General features: G+C 36.7%; 1 protein-coding gene across 5 annotated transcripts in view; it reads right to left on the reverse strand.

Moving 5' to 3' along the window:
- STAU1 (staufen double-stranded RNA binding protein 1) overlaps positions 1-20,138 on the reverse strand; it is a 34,558-nt gene that overhangs the window by 6,473 nt on the left and 7,947 nt on the right. For 3 of the 5 annotated variants that reach the window (XR_003922560.2, XM_030007944.2, XM_030007943.2), the window contains 10 exons: positions 16,955-17,231; positions 15,992-16,116; positions 13,813-13,969; positions 12,029-12,167; positions 11,132-11,297; positions 5,424-5,522; positions 3,856-4,086; positions 3,142-3,285; positions 2,156-2,302; positions 1,268-1,340 (listed from right to left, as the gene is read on the reverse strand). Coding sequence is in view for 4 of the 5 variants with exons in the window: in XM_030007944.2 (XP_029863804.1) it covers positions 1,268-1,340; positions 2,156-2,302; positions 3,142-3,285; positions 3,856-4,086; positions 5,424-5,522; positions 11,132-11,297; positions 12,029-12,167; positions 13,813-13,969; positions 15,992-16,116; positions 16,955-17,147 (1,474 nt within the window). In the remaining variant the exon portion in view is untranslated. The remainder of the gene's footprint in view (positions 1-1,267; positions 1,341-2,155; positions 2,303-3,141; positions 3,286-3,855; positions 4,087-5,423; positions 5,523-11,131; positions 11,298-12,028; positions 12,168-13,812; positions 13,970-15,991; positions 16,117-16,954; positions 17,232-20,138) is intronic. The other 2 variants (XM_030007945.2, XM_030007946.2) reach the window with 2 other exon arrangements.

Here is a 20,138-nt window from a genome sequence, read left to right on the forward strand (position 1 = left end):
CAAAGTTGGAATAAGAAGTCAGGAAGTTTACCTAAGATCTTATGGATGCAGTAAAATGTTACTGAAGTCCAAGCCAATCCCAACTATTTATAATTTAAACAACAAAATGATACTGAAACACATAAAGCACCTGAAACATACTATCCAGAACAGAAATATGTTGCGATAGACAAACTTTCCATAATGACTCCTCCCAACAGTTTACATTAGAGAAAGCCAATGCCTGTATACTTGGTGGCCAGGTTTGGTTGTTTTTTTTTTTTTTTTTTGTTCCAGCCAGTCACCTGTGGATCTGACCACTATAACCATCAACTGTCTGAAATAAATGCAGGCACAGTTCCTTGCTCTCAGACATTAGCGACCAAGCACAGACGAAGAGGTTGTTCTGTACTACAGGGCCATTCCTTCTTTCTCCAACTCTGCTTTAGGAAGACCAATTTCAGTTAGTATTGACACCCTTTCTCATCTTCATCCCAGGAACAGTCTTCAACATACTGCAGTTATTCCCTCAACATCTGCAAGGTGATACAGACAAACTTAGCTAACTCTGCCTCAACAAATTCAGCACCACCCCTTGCTACTCTGCCTCAGGCTTAAAGCGACATTTCTGGGGCAATCTTCCAACCTGCGACCATTTTTCCAAATCTAGAAGGCTGTTTCCAGGTGGCAGAAACCCCAACCCTCTTCCCAGGGAATCTGCTGCCATCCTCATTTGGACCTTATACCGGAGAAATGTTCTGCTGAGCCAAAGAGGCTGATCTCTCCTCCTCCTCCTACCTTTTCCCCCACAGAAATTGCCCCCACTTCACTCCTGCTGTTGGTTGAAGGAGCCTGGTCCCTGGATCAGAACCAAGCTCAGTCCTAACATTCATTCTTGTCCTAGAAATCCCTAGACACAGATTAAAGCCTGTCCCAAGATCCCTCAGATTGAGGTAAGACAAGCCCAGACACCACACAGGTAGCAGCAGCTGCACCTCCACTAACTGCTCGACCGACCCATTAGCACACACATGCTTTTAGCTCAGCCATCTACTCCCTTCACCGAGCAGATGGCCAAGCAAGCTGAATACTGTATGATTTGGGAGGAATAAGCTCTTCAGGATCTGAACAAAACCTTCCCAAGGGGTAGACTTAGTTTGCAAGCCAGCAGCTGCACACCTCTGCTCATTACAGTGTGTTAAATGACACTATTGAAGGGACTGAGAAGCATATCTTGCATACACACGCACCCCAACAGGGCCATGCTTCTTTCAGTAAGGGTACTTACTAGTTGAAGTCTCTTCAGAGCCTGGCTCAAAGAAGGTTACTTTTCTTCCATCACCTGGTTTCTTCACTGGTGTCTTCAAAATAGAAGGAAAAAAGCCAAACACACAATATCCCTTTAAAACTTCCCCCCCGCCACGTTTTAAAGTTTTCAAGATGCAGGTGATCTGACCAGTCAAAATTTTACTGAAAAACTTCTTATTCAAAAACTGCAATTATTACAAAGCTACCAAGAAGAGACAAGTTCAGTGATTCTTATTCACTGAATGACTAAAACTATCTACAGACCAGTGAAGTGGTATTAGGAACACAGATATTGAGAACTAGATACCATTATAAAGTCAGTTAAACTAACATTAGTTATTGGTATTGCTGAGGACAACATACTGGACACAAATGAGCATGTACATGAAAAGGAGAAAACTAAAGCCAGACTTGCTATTTTAACTTGCTAGTAACACTTGCTGAATCAACAGGAGAATGCAAGGCTCTTTCCCTGCTAAGGGACCTACCAAAGAAAGAGACCTGTAACAAACTTTTGACTGCAGTTGGTGATAAGGCTATATAAAACTATTGCTACCAGAGTCCTATAACTTACATGTCTGCAAGTTTCTAAGACCAATACATCAATTATCACAGGTTCTGAGCCATTCTATAAAGAAGAAATACATTCATTTAGCCTTCTGATGAGACTTCGATTTACTTGCAAAATTGAACCCTTAATGTATCCAAAAAGCACTATTTTTAGTGAACAGTCACCTCAATACAACTGCTTCCTGGCTAGGGCAGAAGCATCAATTTACTACACTGTTACTGCCTTGCAAAGCTGCTGTTGTTTCAGCTCAACTTTTGCCATAGTATTAAACAGCGGTTGATTCTCAAAGCCTCTTACCTTCTCTTCTGTCTTTAATGCTGGCTTTGGAGGTTGAGGTTGAGGGACTTTGAAACCTAAAAGTTCCAACATATTTTCAGCTGCATTGCGTTTAGCAACTTTTTTGTTCGTGCCCATTCCTTCAGCTGTGTGTACACCAACTTTCACCTGCACAAAAGAGGAAGAAAAACCAAGTCAATTCTTAAACAGTAGTATGAGGATTCACTTACTAGTGATCTGTGTCTCGAGCACACTATGAGTCACAAAATAGTTCAAGTAATCATCATTCTAAGCAAGTTGTCATTTATTATCAATGATCATTGGCTTCCAAGCACAAAAAACCCAAACAGAAGTCACACAAACAACTATATTTCATCATCTCACCTTGTCAACAGCCTAAATGCTCAAAACTGGTACCACAGCAGATATAAATTTTCCAAGCTAAAGTTACAGGTTTAGCAGATTTACTAATGTAATGGAAAGCAAGTAACTTTCCTGTCTTGGCCAGGATAGGAGGGAGGTCTGGAAAATGCACTTAATTATTAGAGGCTAGTAGATACTCAGTATTAAAAATACTACGATGCTATTGGGATTTGCAATGCAGAGTGCATGAAAGTGCTGCACTCTAAAGCAACACATGAAAGCTCAGGGGAAGGAGGAAATGAAGGATACCCAGGTTGGTGTTAATGAATCCTACATTACAAAATATAAGAAGCTCAGTATCTCTTAAGAGAGTATTAATATTCCTGTTAATTAAAACATTAGGCAGTTACAACATAGACTTCTGATGCCCTATGCAATTTGTTTTCAAACATGATTCAGATCACTTTTCTTGAACTTCTATCTTCCTTGAATGTATCCCACTAGATATTTACTTAATAAATTTCATGGAAATTTGGCCGTAATCCTGTTAACTTTGTACATCAACATGACAACCTGATTACCATAAGCCAAAAAAAAAGGGCACCACAGCCATGCAACTAGATTCCTCAAATTAACATACAAACCTGCATAACAAACTCCCTGCGCCTTGGAAGACCACGTTCTGTGATGAGCATGTACTCTGGTTCCTTCTCTTTCTTGGCCTGCTGTATCTGGGCAAGTCTGCTAATGGGATTCATTCCTTGACCATACTCTGGACTTGTTTGCAGCTATGTAGAACAATGTTTAGGAAATAAACCAAAATTTGTGAATATTTGGTTTAATAGACAAAATGCAGCGTGCCACTGAATTAATTAATCTCTAGAATTTAAAAACACTGAAATAAAAAGTTGCTTAATGAACCACTGTCACAGCCAAAGAGAAACACTCAATTTATTTGGCTCTGCTGTCACAGTTGACCACATATAACCTACCACTGGTAACAGTTTTACAAGTTCTAATCCTGCTATATTAGGAGGGACAGGCTTGCAGGAGAATTTGCACAAGCAAAATCATGCAAAACCTGAAGCTGTAAAGTCTAAGGCTTGAAAGTCAGAGCTTGATTTTTATGTGCCGCTCATTCTTTTATAAGGTTTCTCTTTCATGCTGAATTTACTGATAACTGTTGTAAAAGTGGTGTCAGAACCCCATTTAGAGTGGGAGCAAAATGTCATTTCATTTGTAGTACCAAACTGCTGATAAACGTTGAGCAGTTGAAGAGTGTTTATAATTAACTCAGAAACGCCTCTCATCTGATGATTAGTTATAACAGTCAGATTTCCAATGTGTTTGTCTCTTACCTTCACTATTGATTTTGTTTTCTTTTTGATTCGTGGCTTCATTTTCTCAACCGTAGGAAGAGGTGGCAATTTTTTCAGTTCTTCTAGGACTGCTATTGCAGCATTTTTCTTTGAGATCTTCTTGCTCTTTCCTTCACCTTCACCCATGAATTCTCCAACTGACACCTTGGTTACAAAGCTCTTCATATGGGGAGGACCACTTTCCTTGGTCACCTGTTTCAGAGGGAAAAACTGAGTGAAAGCGTGATAAACACTTATTAAAAATGGTAGGGCACATTGTTTATAGCAAACTTCTCTCAAGAACTACGGATAAAGAGATTTTAGATTCTCATACAATCCAGAAAGTAGAGAAGTAAATCATACTCACTCCAGTAACATAATCCCACCCAAATAAACATATACTTTAAAAAGATCTGATGCAGCAAGCAGTAAACTGTATTTACATATAAGTCATTAATCCATCTTATTTAATTTACTGATTTACTCTTTCAATATTAAAATATGACTGTTCTGTTTCATCAGTGTGTACTTCCACACAGTTAACATCACCTCATTAAATACATCATGTTACAGTAATAGAACATTACAGAGAAAGCAATTCTTTAGCATCCAGCATTTTAGTTCAGAAATCAAGAATTCTGGAGACATCTAAGAGATAGCTGCCTACTACAGATTTAGTCTTTTAACTCCATTCATAACACATCATACTTCAAAATATCCATAAAGTCAAAAAGTAAGAATGAATTAAGAACTTCCACCCACAACTGGCTTTGTGTGACAGTATATTTTTACCAGTGATGCTCAGGCTAACCTGCAATAATTGAAAGCTTCATGTAAAATTTCACAGAACGGTTTTAGAAGCAATATAGTTACACACAATTGCATTTTCTTACTATAAGAATTCAGATAGTTGACTTAAATGTTACTCTGCCAGCTCAGGAAAGCAGCATGATAAATTAATATTTTAATGAAACAGAGATGCTCCTATGGAAGCTATTGATTTAAGATAACTAAAATGATCAAGGAGGGGCAAAGAGGCAGCAAGCAGCCAGGCCAAAGGGAAAGGAAAGTAAGATGCACATGAGGTCACCTCATGGCAAGAAAAGAAACCTATTTGTGAGATTCTGCAACTTGCGGGTAGTCCACATCAGTGCTTAATTAAGCAAATACTTCCATAAATGTCTTTCAGAGTGAGCTATACTCTTTTGCCTCGACTCTGCACTTCAATGTTCTAACCATTAACATGGGGTTGTGTTTTGTTTCTTCACTGTAATACTGATTTTTCAAAAAGCTTGGAAAAAAGATTGCACAGACAACCACAGCATAGCTGTTCACTCATGTTATGATTTTAGTGCATGAATTTGTGAACAGGTGGATTTTTCTTTTTTTTTTCACTTCACCATATAAACTCCGAGACAATCAGGGTGACTGTCAAAGGTAAAAGTGTATTCACAACTAACAAGACATGTTAAAAGTCAGTTGTTTGGGTTATCTAGAAGAGACTCAACTTAATGTGTACCCTTAATATTCTAATAAAAACAAATCTAGAGCTTGTAAAATAAACATACCTCAAAATTCACAGGCAAGTTCCTTTTAAGTGCAATCTCAAAAACTTGGCTTATTTCAGATTTATTGAGATTTTCATCATCTGGTTCTTTTCCGTTAACCTAAAAGAAGCATACTCTATTTAAAATAAAGATCCTATTAAATCGAATTTTATCCATCCAACCAGTTTACTGAACTCTCAAAATTTTAAGTAGTCTAGCCTTTACTGCCATTTTACGTGAATGTGTAGAAATGCAGCACACATACTACAGAATGGAAACTTAAGAAGCTCATTTAATGTGTATGTGTAAAAGCTAGCAAACCTTCACATTTTCATGTGCTCGTTACAGGAAAGAACAAATGGGATAAGGGCCAATAGGTTTAAAAATCTATCTATAGAAAAACAAACTGAAGTGTTAAATGAACTGATTTCCAAATGGAAGTACCTTTATGAAATACAATTTTCATATACTGATTGGACATTTGTACCAAAAGCACTAAGACAGTATCAGATAAGAGAAAGGGCAGGAAAAATAAAGATTCTCAGAATGGGACCAATGTGAATAAAGGATGGCTAATTAGACCCTGGCAGAGTCCTGCCTTTTAACATGCTCCCTTGTAAGTGCTTCATCTACAGATTTTTTTCTCATCTGAAGAATATACTATCAGGAACTTGCCTTAAATCAAATGGTGTACATCTCTGAGAACTTACACCTGCTAGGAAGACAGCAGTGCCAGGTGAAGCTTACCTACAGGCACTTCTACGTATCTCCAGGTAAAATTTTGATTGTGATTCCAAAAATGTCTTCACTGATGTTGGGATCAACATGAACTAAGAGGCATGGTAATAGCAACAGAGAAATTTTAAGACTAAGTGTCCAGCAGTGATATTGGAAAGATTATGATAAAGATGAACAGCAACAATTTCACCAATTATATCATGCTACAATACTAGTTATGCAACCAGGTAACAAAAATGATTTAAATATTTTATTGGAGCAGTGGAAATATGCTAGAGAGCTCTCATGGATTAAAACTAGTTTTGATGGTATCAAGCATCCCCAATGTCTGTTACTAACAAGTTAGATTAAACCATGAAGGAAATTTTTTTTCCTGCCACTTAAAGCAGCCTCTTCCCAACTCAGAAAAAAATATTAGTAAAATTAATCTGTAGTTTTCACTCCTCCCACTGTCCCATCAGATTTCACACTGTTCTTATGGGCTGACCTTGTATTTCAGATTTGAGTTGCAAACATTTCAGAAGAGCACATATAGCCCAACATCCTTTTTACAATGCTAACATCTGATACTTCTCATCCCACTACTACATCCAGTCTCCAACCTCTACACAGAGGTGTACATAGAGCAATCTTCAGGTCTGCAAAAACTGAGACCACATGATGGCACCACTCCCACAGGACCGAGATAGATGCCCTGTGCATTAGACTACATAAGAAACGTGGAGGCAGCACCTACACTAGAGGAACCATACTATACCTCAGCAGAAGGCACAACGCAGGTAAAAATTGGCAAAACCAAGATTGAATACAGGAGTCAAAAGTCTTGATCATCATATTCTAAACCTATTTCAAATGCAATTGGTAAGTTCAAAAGGAATAGCATCATATACCCAGAAAAAAAAATATCTGAACTACTAAGGTCTTAGTTTATTACAGTCTAGGTGTTACAGCAAGTTTACTACCAGCACCTCTAGGAATTATCTGTCACTACCCTCACTATCAAAATATTAACACAATCACTTCAACTACAAAAATTCGTCCCCTCCTTGTAATTTCAGATATATTCTAGTTTTTCGAATTCTGACATTTTTCCTTGCGAAGACGACGTCTCTTTATTGGATTAGGTTTTTCCCATTTAATATTGTTTCAAGAGAATACAAATAAATAGTATGGAATTATTTGCCATATTACGGTGTATATTCTTGACATATTCCAAGTCTGTTCACACGGTGTAAAACACAGGTACTTTTCTTCAATACCTTTATCTAAAAAGAGTAAATTAATAGCAAAATAACAATTAACAGTCTATAGCTATTTTAGCAATTATTCTGCCTCTACTTGAGTTCTGGATCAGTTTATTTTATAACTCAGAAATAATCATACACACATGCTCTCCCTCTTTCTCTTTCCCTGCACACCTCAAGGCAGATGATCTATAAAGTCTGCTTTTAAAGTAGTTTGCATGTGTGCATAAACTAAACTCTCCAAGGAACCTATGCCTCTAAATCAGAATGAGACCACGAATATAAGCATTTACCACTCTTAGCTCTCATCAGATTGTTCAAATCCATCTCTAACAAGTGAAAAAAAGTCACAAAAGGAAACAAAAGTGGTAGATTAAAAAAACTCCCAAGCAAATTGTAAAAGTAATAGACTCCTTTAAGAGGGATTCGCTGTTTTCTAGGAACTCTTTCAACACGCACTTCCTCGAAGACTGCTTATAAGCAAATTATGAAAACCAGTCAAGGGGCTGATTAGAACTACATTGATTTCAACATAGGTACCAGTCTATTTTCTTCCATGTTAAGGGTATAAAGAGCAGCTGATATTTACCAAATAAGTTGACAAAAAGCATAGAAACAATCCTGGTTTTAGTACTTTCAGGCAAAAGTTAGAATTTCTGTTTAAGAATTAGGCTAGAAAGCATAGCTTTCTGGGTTTTCTAAGCCTTAAATTGATGCTTTATCATCTCTGTCTTTGAATATGCAAAGTAACCCCATACTGGAACTTTGTCAGCGTGTCTTAACTCCAATCATCTTAATTTAGGTGGAAAGCGTCCTTTGGAGGTCTCCTACCACAGCCTCCCACTGAAAGCAGAGCAGACTTTAAAACTAAATTACGTTGTTCAGGCAAGGCTTTGTCCAGTTGAGAGCTAATATTACGAATTTTTTTTTCCTGCCACTTGCTGCTAGATTTGCAGTCTGAGAAGGTGTGGGAAATGGTCACTCTTACCCTTAAAGTCTAATAATTTTATTCAATTATTTCTTCTTAAGCACTGAATATTTTCTAATTTAAAAATACAAGAGTAAAATCCTGTAAAAACAAAAATCTGTAAAATATAAAAAATTACAAAATTACCCCCCAAAATACAAGAGTTCAAGCTTAAGCATATTTTGTTTACACACACACACAAATGGGATACACAAAAATAACTACATTTAAAAGGAAAATTACTGGCAACATCAAATAACAGGTAGGAAGTATCAGGATTATGTCTGCTTGTGAAATCTTAATTTGCCTCCATTGTATACACACATTATAATAGCACCTCTTATGATCTTACACTACCATATCCTTCAAGGACCTTGCCTCACTGAATGGAAGAATGAACAGTGCTCGCTTAGTCGTAAAATCTTCCTTTTTTTATCTTCATCCTGTCTAGTGCAAAATGCTGTTACAAAAACAGCAATTCCCTCAGACATTCCTAAAGCTACAACATTTGAAAGCCACAAATATTAATGAACTTAGCATTTATCTACCAAACTTTAAATTAAGATCTGATTTATCCGAGTACTTATTATAAAACAGCACACTCTGTTCAAAGGATTGCTCTCCTTAAGCATAGCTGCATTTCTTACTGTTCATTTTCTTACAAGTCAAACAGAAATAGAAAAATAAAATGACAAATGCATGTTTCTCTTGAAAGTTTAAGTGACTTGCCCAGCATATGTATAGCAGGGTCAAGACAGCATTCAGCTCCCAGCCAGCTTGCAACTGTTTTATTCATAAAATAATTCTCCCTTCTTGCAATCTCTTGCATCATTCACAACAGTATTTCCCTTATGTCCTTAAAAAAAAAAAACAAACAAAAACCAAACCACAAAACAAAAAAACAAAAGGAGAGACTCTGTACGCTTACTTCCTTTACCTCTTGATTTACACCCCTTACACCGAATGAGACATCCTATAGAAAAGGATACACGGCCATATAAAGACAACTGCAGTGTTTGTTCTGAAGACCTCACATTACTCAACTCTAAACACAACTCTACAAATATTCAGAAAGTCACTTGTACAGAAGCATTTCTAAAAAAGTGAACAGAACAGAATTCAGTTACATGTGATCCTATTATTTTCTGCAGATTTGAACTCCTTGGGTCCAGTACACAGAACCTTGCTACCTGAGGCAGACAAATGGGTGGTGACAGTAGGTTACCTTTTAGGAGGGTGAGTGCAAAAGGAGGATGTTATACATCACTGACACAGAACAAGAATGCTCAGAATTTGGGGTCCCCCTCCACTGAAGGGGAACATCCCCTTCAGGCTTGACCTCTCCTACATGAAGACCTCCAGCTTGTCCCTGACCACACTCTGCCTATCACCAGTTCTAGATTTCAGTGCAGAACTTATCTCCACTCTTTCAGCTTCTACTCCCAGCATTACTCTCTTCTCCTCAATAGCATTTGTAATCCCTTGACTTTTAGTAGCCTCCATCATTCAATAATCTACATTCCTCCAGGAGAGCTTTCTGCTACCTGAACCACTACCATCAGTGCCTCCTAGGCCTCTTCCCTGAAGCATCAGATCCAGTGGTTTTGCCTAATTATCTGGGCAATGCTCTCCCCCACAAACACACTTGGAAGTTTTAACTCAATGTCCCTTGGCTTCACAACACATTCCTCAAATCTCTTGCTCTGCCATTCCTGGTAGTTCCCAGCTATTTTTTTTCTCCCCAGTCTGAGACCCCTTGTTACCTTCTTGCCCAATTCTTCATTTTCCTTCTTTCTCAGCACATAGCCAGACTCTGTATCCAGCAAGTTCTCATGCTCCCCCAATTCTAAGTTATCAGTCTAACCTCCACATCCTGTTCCTCACCTCTCTGGCAACATCCTAGTCTCTCTTGCTTCTAGGTTTGTATCGCATGGCCTCCTCCTCAACACGATCTAGATGCCAGCGTAGAGTACATCAATAGATGTACTCTTGCTCTTAGTTCTAACATCAAGCCCTCATAACTCAGACAAAATGGTATAATAAGCCCATAAAGGAAGGACTAAATATGCTCTTTCTAGTAGACTTTGGGCAAAGCAGTCAGCCAAAACACAGAGAAGGTGCACACAGTCAACCAGTCCTAGAAGCTACAAGTAACTTGTGTGCACACAATGAGACCTTCTGCCTAATGCAACTTAACAAAAAAGCATGAAGAAAAACCAATAACAGCGTCTTGGAAAGGAAAGTGCTGGGCAGCCGTAAATATATGGAGGGATAAAATTTGCTTCTTATATTCATATCAAAATGTGTGTATGAGTTTACTACTTCCACGAACTTCCTGCTTTTCCAGAACTTCCATGGTTCTTTCCAAAATCATGTAGGAATTTTGCCCAGCAAGCAAACCCATGTCTGATTTCTATGTTGCCCATACAAGAATGCAAGTATCCCATTTACACACTTCTTCAGAAGTTTGTATATGATCTGTACCTGATAAGATATTAGTTCCTATCTATGCTTCCAGTGCTCATATCTGACAGAGGTCTATAGCATTGCTGTGGAAAAATATGACAGCAAAAGAATTAATATAACTTCATTTGGGAAAACTCTAGTTCCATAGAAATCTATGTTTTTAAATCAAAGTGTTGCTATTGACACAAGTAGGTCAACACTACTACACAGAATTAAATTTCACAACTGTCATCTTCCTCTCAATAAGGAAAAAATCTACAACAATATCTCAGTTTATCACAGCAATTTATGCTTACAATAAGATTAATTCCCACCTCTGGTTTCTCAGGCAAGGGCTCATTCTGCAGTACTTTCAGTGCTTTAGCAGCTGCATCATGCTTAGCAGCTTGTCTTGTTCTTCCTTTCCCATGAAACTGCTGCCCTCCAATTGAAAGCTCAACTTGATAAAGTAAGGGCCCAACAGGAAATGGGTAAAAGTACCTGCAAAGAGAGAGATTTAAATAAGCAAATAGTTTGGCCTACAAAGTAAACAGAAACATAAATTATACGTGGATGAATCTCTTGGGTATCAGTAACCATGACTGAGCACTGGAGCACTGGTATTAAAAAGCCAAATTTTGATTTAAAGTCTAAAAGATTTTAGGGGGATGCCTTTGAAACAGAGTATCAACATTTCTTGTTTTACAAGACCAACATATTTCTAACCAACTAGAACACAGAAAGACAATGTAACTTCGTTTTTATAGACCTGGCGGCGAGTAAGTTTTGAATTCTCAATTCCTACGCCCATATAAAATTCTTTAAATGGAAGCTTTAATTTAAATAGCTTTAGAAAAAGCATCAAACTGTTTTCTTCACTTTTGCCTTTACACAGAAAGGAAATGCAAGAAATATTTAACTAATATTTAGCTAGTCACTTCATGAAGCTGGGTATAACCAAATGCCCTCAAAACCACTTCTTCATCCCCTTCCCCTCCCCTCCAAAGGAAAAAAAACCCCAACCCTTAAATAAGACAAATTACAGATATTAATGGGGTGTACTTATCAAAACCTTTTGCCTCATAAGGTGGCTACGTTTCAAGTTGAATATCCCTTTAAGGGACCTTGTATTTTTAGCTAGTTTTCAGAAGATAGCATCAAAGCACTCATATGATGAGAGCGGATGTTCAAAGATAGGAGACTGCAAAACCAAAAAATTAAACAATACATACCGTGGAGGATAAGTACCACCTCTCATAGTATAGTTGTAAGTGGATCTCATCCCTGTATAAGGATCGATAGGTTTGTACATAGGTTTCTTTCCCAGCTTCATGCAAAGTGCATTCAACTCCACTGTGGGGGTTACGCTGTCTAAATAAAAAGGCATATAAAGAGAGTAGTCCAACTGTCACAAGGAACTGAAACAATCTAAACACTTATGCTGTCTCCAAGCAGGGAAAAATGAGCTCAAGTTTTGCCATATGCAGTATCTTAAATGAATGAATTCTGAATAGAAATGCTAATGAACACAAAGAAAGTAAGTCTATATGATGCATATTAAATTAGCAGCCTAGTGGGGTTGTGACAAATCCTGTTACAAAAAAGTGAATTTGCTGGGGGCTTTATTTTTTGTTTTGTTTTGTTTTATTTTGCTTTAAACTTGTGAAGCTACCAATTTATTGATTTTTACAGTGTATCTAATAATGTGGTCTGCAGAACAGAAATTCCTCTTTCCCAAAAAATACTTTTAAATTAACAGACATGCTGCATACCTTCCGTGTCTGTTGTTTACTGAGAATGATCAAACATTTCTCTTTGTACTCAATGACCTAAGAAGGGTTTTTATGACTCTTCACTTTCAAATTTTAACTGGCCTTTTCAAAAGGAAGGTATATTGCTACTGAGGGCTATAAACATTTCTCTCAACGCAGATATCATGTGGGTGAGAACTGACTCCCTGACTATTCTCATTTGAGAAAGAACAGTCATGTAAATGTAAGTTTTTCTATCACAGGCCTCACTGGCTCAAAAATCTGTGTATTTTAGTACAACAGTGTTTTGTTATAGGGCAATTGTCAAAAGAAAATGAAATTATGGAACAGATTCACAGACAAAATAAGTTATTGCTAGCTTCTAACATTTTCACTGTTGACTGTACAAAGTGTTTCTAAAAAAAGAATTTAGGTGATAGCAGAATACAAGTGGCACAAAAAATAAGTTTTAATCTTTGCTGAACACGCTAATGCTATCCCAATAGTTTTGAATTCAAGTGACTAAGAGTAAATGCAAAACAATCACATGTGCAGCTGAGATGTGAAGTTAGTTCTATATTAATTTTATATATTAAATATAACTTAAGAGCAACCTTAGTAAAGTAAGAAGTTCCCTAAACATAGCAAACTACAACTTTTATACAAATCAACATCTATTTCTCTTTAAAGAAGTAAAAATGATGCAAATTCCAAAGTTCTGATCCAATCCCTCAACACAAATTTTAAGTTTTGTTTTTTAAATTAAACATTTCCGAAGGAATCTTTATTGTCAAACTTTTGAATTATCCTATCGGAATTACCAAACACATTCATCTGCCCATGCAAAAGATTATTCTTTGCTGTGAACGAATTCCTCATGTTTCTTTTTTTTTTTTGTGTGTTTGGATTTTTTTTTACTCAGTTTTCTTTTTTTTAAGATTAGGATAAACATCTTTTCCAGGATTTCACCAAGTGTTATAATACTAAACAGTAAGTTAAGCAGTGGGTTCTTCAAGCCTGACTGACTTAATAGAAAAACCCTATACTTTTAACTTGTTAATATGATGATTCTTATCATGTTGCCTACAACAATCAAAGATTAAATCAAGATGATGTTCTCGCAAAACCTGACAATTGCCATTGTTAAATACGCAGAATTACTGTTTTTATTCATCCCTATGCAACTTTAAAATACATACCAAAACCAGAAAGGTGTATTCAATTTTTATTTTTTTTTTTTTTAAATCACTTTGTGTGGCAAATACCTGGATTCTTGCCTTCACTACGAGATGGACGAGCTGTAGGCTTAGGGAATTTTGTCCCTTCTAAAGCTTTGGCAGCTGCCGCATGTTGAGCTTTTTTAATACTAGTTCCTTCAGCTTCCCAGTGCTGGTCCCCAAGAGTCAGTTGCACTGTAAACACCTCAAAAATAGAAAACATGAATTTTATTACAAGCTGCTTCAGAATTCACATCATTTATTAGACCCTCTTACACAAAACAATGAGTCTTTAGTGATGCAGAAGTTGAGAATATCAAAGCCTTCCTCAACTACCATGTCATCTCCAGATTTTTTGAACGCTTGGACATCGATAGGACTTCCCCGATTACTGAACTAAGAATTTCACAATAATTGTAGCTAGCAACTATCCCGCATACTGCATGAGATCATATAGGCTAAAAAACCAAAAGACACAATGTGTATAGAGGTGACAGCTACATGGATAGCTAGTATGCCAACATTACTTGGAATGGCAGCCTTGAAATTCAGACTTTTTATTCCACATAACTCAATTCTTGCTTTAATACTGTGGGGGTTTTTTAATGGTATTTTTCAGCAGTTTAAAGACAGCTAAGTTCACATTGCACCATAAAAGCTCCAACATGTCCACAGGTGAGCAGAAGCCTATTAGATTATAGAGCAAACCTCTGTGGCTCTTCTTTTTAAGTGTGTGGGGTAAGGAAGGGTATATATTGCCCTAAATTTTCACAAATTAATCAGACAACAGCAAGGCAAGGTCTTCCTGGTAATTAAATTAAATTTAGTTTCAATCCGAATGAAAACACACGCAAACAGATGCTCTGAATGTTATTCCAACACTTTGTAAATGCAAACCTTGCCTCCTTTGCACACTGAAGCTGACACTACACATACTTTGGACAAAAGATTTTAGTTCTTAATATTATTCAATTCCAAGGCAATTCGTCTAACATACAACAAGCACTATTCCAGGAAACACCTTAAGGAGATGATGTCAGATTAAATAGACACATCCCAGGCTGATTTTCCTTGTACGCCTTGACCTCCGTTCTCATACAATAGAGATCTTCAATGAGGATTAAAAAGTTTAATAATGCTAAAACTCCCTTCTTCAATGTTCTTTGAAGTAACACAAACTGCTTGTATATTTGCTATATTCCTGAAGAACTATCTCTCTGCATATGAACAGAACATGAAAGGAATTCTGTATTACCAAGATTTTGACGCACTGTAAAAGATATGTCATCATATGGGATGCACACCACATGCTGGTCTACCCTTGGCATTCTTATAAGCCCACTGTGAAGAACTAAAGATTCTTTTGCTAAAGTAAGTGTTCCAGAACAGATGAATGTTTAGTGCTGTTCAATCATACTGTACTTCAGGCATTAGAGAACATGTACCAAGATCCTTGTTTTCCAAATACTGGGCAATTAGGATAGAAAGTTTCATTTTATTTACAACTAAAACAGAACAACAGCAAAGCAACATTCAGTTATGATGTGTATAAGAGAGAAGAACTCTTAATTTTAAGTAGTAAAAACTTATTCCAGGCATATCAACAAATATAGATTAGTACCTTGCCAACTACATAGACACAAAAGCACTACAACTCCTTATGTAGCATTTTTCCTAAAGAAACATAATTGCCATAAATCTTCCTGCATCTCACAGGATAATTTGGACTAAGAAACTATTTTAATCTTTTAAAGTTGGTGAGATTAATTTCAAAATATTAAACTGCACCACAGGAAGAACACAGAAAATTTGCAGAACAGGCAAAACGTAGAACAAAAGCTTAACATCGTACCAGAAAAGTGACTGTATAAAGATCATCCATATTTAACACAAATTTTTTTAGCAAAGAGTGCAAGGGACAAACCTTGCTTTATAAAATGAAAGTCAAAGTCAAGCATCTCATAATGGAGCTAACATAACTAACTCTTCAAAAAAGCTAAGTAGTTTTAGTTAACAGGTAAGTTCAACTTTTACGTACTTTGGGAAACCAATGTTTTAGTACACATGTAACAGCTCCACACTTCCCTACCATCGGTACTTTGGTGAGCTTCCTATTCCTCTCTATTATTCTGTATTATGTTGCACCAAAAACATATACTTTGCCTTTCCACTTATGAAAGTCAAAGAGCATGAACAACAGCAATAAGAAACTTATATGAATATTTACCTTAGAATGAGCTGGACCTTGCTCACTCAAAAGCTTATACTCAGGCTGAATCTTGTTGAAACGGGCTAACTCATTCACAAGACACATTGGGGTTTTCTCTTTGGGGTTTGCCATGTTTGAAGGAGCTGAAAGATTACCATAAAATCAGATAAATGAACAGGTAGCTATGAACTCTACTACAATTTTTAATTAAAAATAAATAATCTCATTGGCTTAGCATTTAGTTGTCTGCAATACACCACTTCTCAGAGAAGATTTGCTGGAATAGACAGCCCTGCTCATTAGCCAAACTGGCAACAATCTACTGAACTTTGGGATTTCCAAGTAATGTGCATGCCTAAAAGACATCATCATTAAATTTAATGTTTTAAGGCAAGCCAGAAGTACGAAGTTAGGAGACTCCCACATTTAGCTTGCATCTTAGGTAGTACATTTCAAAGAGCAAATCTTCTAAGTATTCATCATGGTCACTTGCTTTGAATAATTTCAAAAAGTCAGTTAGTTTCTTTTTCCTCCTTCTATTTTTCCCTATTACCTATTTTTTATTTATTACCTTTTACTCACTCTATTATATTTTATTAGCACAATATATTTATCATTAAACTGGTCATAAAAGAACTAAAGATAATAGAACTAAATAAACTGTTTCAAACAACACATTTTTTATATTTGAAACAAGCTACTTGTAGAAAAGATGGATAGCAATGTTTTAAAAATTCAATGTTATATGATTTTAAATATTCTTTACTATTACAAACATTTCAACTAATTATTAGAACTTCGTGGAAAAGTTTGCTTCTGTCTCAAACAGATTTCATTCAATGGGGAGAAAGCATCACAAGCTACTGCAGCTGGATAAATATCACTTTTGAAGTATTTGTAGGTGCAAGACATCAGGAATATATCATACCAAAGTATAAACACTAAGAATATATACACTTATTAACAGACACTCAATCTTACCTGCAGCTGCATTGGTGGATGTAACTGACGCAGAGGGTAAAGCAGAGTTTTGGATAGGTCTACCTGCATTTTCAGAGGGCAAAGAACTAGTAGTAGAAGGAATACTCAAAGGCTGTGAAAGAGATGGGTTTTTATTCAATATTTGGCTCCCTGCAAGGGCAGCAGAAGGATTCTGAATTTGAACTTGAGACATGTTCACTTCCAACCAGAGCAAATTACTGTAGGTAAACAGCTTTGAATGCAGGCAAACTCAGTGTGATGAAGCCAAATTGCTGACCTAAAATATAAAGATAAAGAAAAGATTATACTAAATATTTAGCATTCTCTAACTAACAATCTATTGAAATTATTTCTCCATCAGCAGAAAGGGGAAAAGGGGAAAAAGCATTCCATCAAGCATCCATTGTTTCCATTTTGTATGCAATAAGTCACTTATGCAACCAGTTTTAACAGCATATTTCAATCTATATGCCCTATCATTTAAGTTTCAAATTTCTTTCATTTATAAAAGAGAAGTAGTATAGAAGCTTTATTTATGCTTGTTCATTCAAGATAACTATCCATCTGTTTTCCCCATCACTGAATCCACTTACAAAGCATATCCAGTTACTTAAACTGATAGCCACTGCTTATATACTAAACAAAGAGGAACTTTCATGAACAGATTACATTTCGTGCATTCTACCATTTGAAGTCTAAGTTTTTAACTTGGAAGGGCAAGTAATAAATGCAGTCTTTACAAAACAACTATTGAGAGCATGCAACCTTTATTATAACCATATACTTTTTCCCTCCCCAGGATCACCAAGAACAATGCCTAGCCATTTATGAGGGGAACACAACTGGTGTCCAGCAGAAAATCCCGAAGTAGCTATGACTGGGAAAAGCGAAGGTGTAAGAGTTCATAAACTTTATAAGCTACATGCATTTTGAAAGTTACTCTATTTAAGCCAGAATGTGTTCAGTCACAGTTCAAGCATCAATTTAGAGCTATTTGGCCTTGCAACACTGTAAACAAGTGTTGAAAGTTCTCATAGGCATCCATGTTCATTTATGAAAAAACGCTTTCAGGTGATGAACTCGCACCAGTCAACATGAAGTATCGTAATAGGTCTTTCTTCCACCAACAAATTAGTATTAGATTTCTCCTACACATGGATGCAACATTATCTTCATGCTCAGACAGTTAAACCTAAATATACACTAACAGGTTGCCAGTTTGAAGGCTATCATTGCTGCCAGAGCTCAGCTGCCCATATCCGCTTACGATCCACATATCAATTTATTTATTAAAAATAAATTTTACAACCAAGTAAATACATTTTGCACAGAAAGGCATGCACGCATACACTGGTCACCTACAGATTTTATTAGGGCAGCAAACAAGGGTTTATTCTTTCACAATTTATAGATGAAAAGAAAAGAAATCACTGCTCTAGATACCACCAGGGAGCTATTAGTAGCAACACAACTCCACTAGTGCTCTGTAAGCTTCAAATTCTGAACCTGTGAATGGACTTCCAAATGTAAGAGGAGCAGCAATGAGTCAGAGTGAAGTTTTTAGCTAGTTACTGACAAAAACACAAGAGGAGAACCCAGGTTAATACATTCATGGGTACAAAGATTTATTTATTTGTTTATTAAATAACAGGAAAGAAGCTACCAGGAAACAACAGATACACCAACAAATCTACCATCTGGAAAATTTTTACTTTGAAAAAACATAAACATGTCAGACTTATCATACTACTGGTTGGGTAACTTTGTTTTTTACTAGAGAGCGAAATTAGTTCAGAAGACCTATATGTAGATTATACTCAAAACAAATCCTGTATTTGACTACTAAATTTGCAGAAGTTACACACTGGGTGCATTCTAACTGTGAAAATGGTATTAGGGAGTCTATCTAAAGGAACTCCAAGAAGTTGCAAGACAAAGATGAAAAGTATGTAGAATAAGACTCCAGGGTAATAATTTTATAATCACTAAGTTTCATTCCCAGGAGCATCACTAGAAACACTGAAAATTTTTAAACATAATACAACAATAATAATTGCCTGGAAAAGACTATAAAGTCTCACAGTGCAATAAAGCAAGCTAATTCTCCTTTCCTGCTGAAGTGCAATGCCCTTCAAAGTAATTGAAGTTAAACAGTTTCTAATCCACACATTTTGAGAAGATGACACCAAAAGTTTTTATTTTGAAGTCAGTAACATCAGGATCTTTCGGATCATGCTGGAAAGGAAGTCTGAAATTCTTTTCAGAAAACTCTGCCTACAAGTACTTTCCTTTTAAAGCAAGGCACTATCCTCCATTTATTTGCCATCACCTGGTTTTAGGGAACATAGAATTTCAGCTCCAAAATACATCTGTTAAAGTGGTTTTCGAGTCATACAATGCAGAGAAGAACAGTATACCAATCCCTAGTAATTTTTTTTCTCCCAAGAAGGGAAGTCCCTGACAAGGGTATTATTAGTTCACTTGCTATATTTACAGCAGAGTACTACAGAACCTCACAGCGGTACAGCTCAGACTGCTCTCCACCCAGCTCTCTCTCCATCAACAGTTACAGCCATCAGTGTTCAGCCTGAAAAAGCTTTTCTTCAAACACCTCTGGTTAGAATAATATTCTAACAGACAATTGAGCCGTTATTCACAAAAATTTGTGGAGACTTGAGGTCACATCCTAGTGCTTGAAACAATAAGGTTTTGGAAACCGATCCAATTTCAAATAGACTTCAGCTGTGCACATTCGACGACCAGACAAAAAAATTGCTGCAGACACATCCATAGCTCATAACCTGCTTATTCTCAGCATAGAGACCAATTGCCCAACTTCTTTGGCAGTCTGGCTGCTCAGTCACATCTAAACGGACTAGTAAGGACCTAGGAAAGTGTTTGAAGCACACCTCGCTGGAATTCACCACACCCTCCCCCAACCTTTCAACAAACTGCAAGAGTTCAGCCCTCATGTACCTTCTGGGAATCCAAAAGGCTTCCAACCTCATAAGAAACCAAGTATTGAGAGCTTAAGCACAGCTCATTTTATGCATCTGCAAGATGGTAACAATCCCACCCACCCTTCTTTGCAAAATGCTTTGCAATTACAAGTGTAGCCATGATTTGATGACCAAAATTACCATACAAATACCTGGCCTCTGGAGCCATTAATTTAGCAAGAAAG

Source organism: Aquila chrysaetos, chromosome 3, assembly GCF_900496995.4.
Source record: "Aquila chrysaetos chrysaetos chromosome 3, bAquChr1.4, whole genome shotgun sequence".
NCBI classification, from domain to species: Eukaryota; Metazoa; Chordata; class Aves; order Accipitriformes; family Accipitridae; genus Aquila; species Aquila chrysaetos.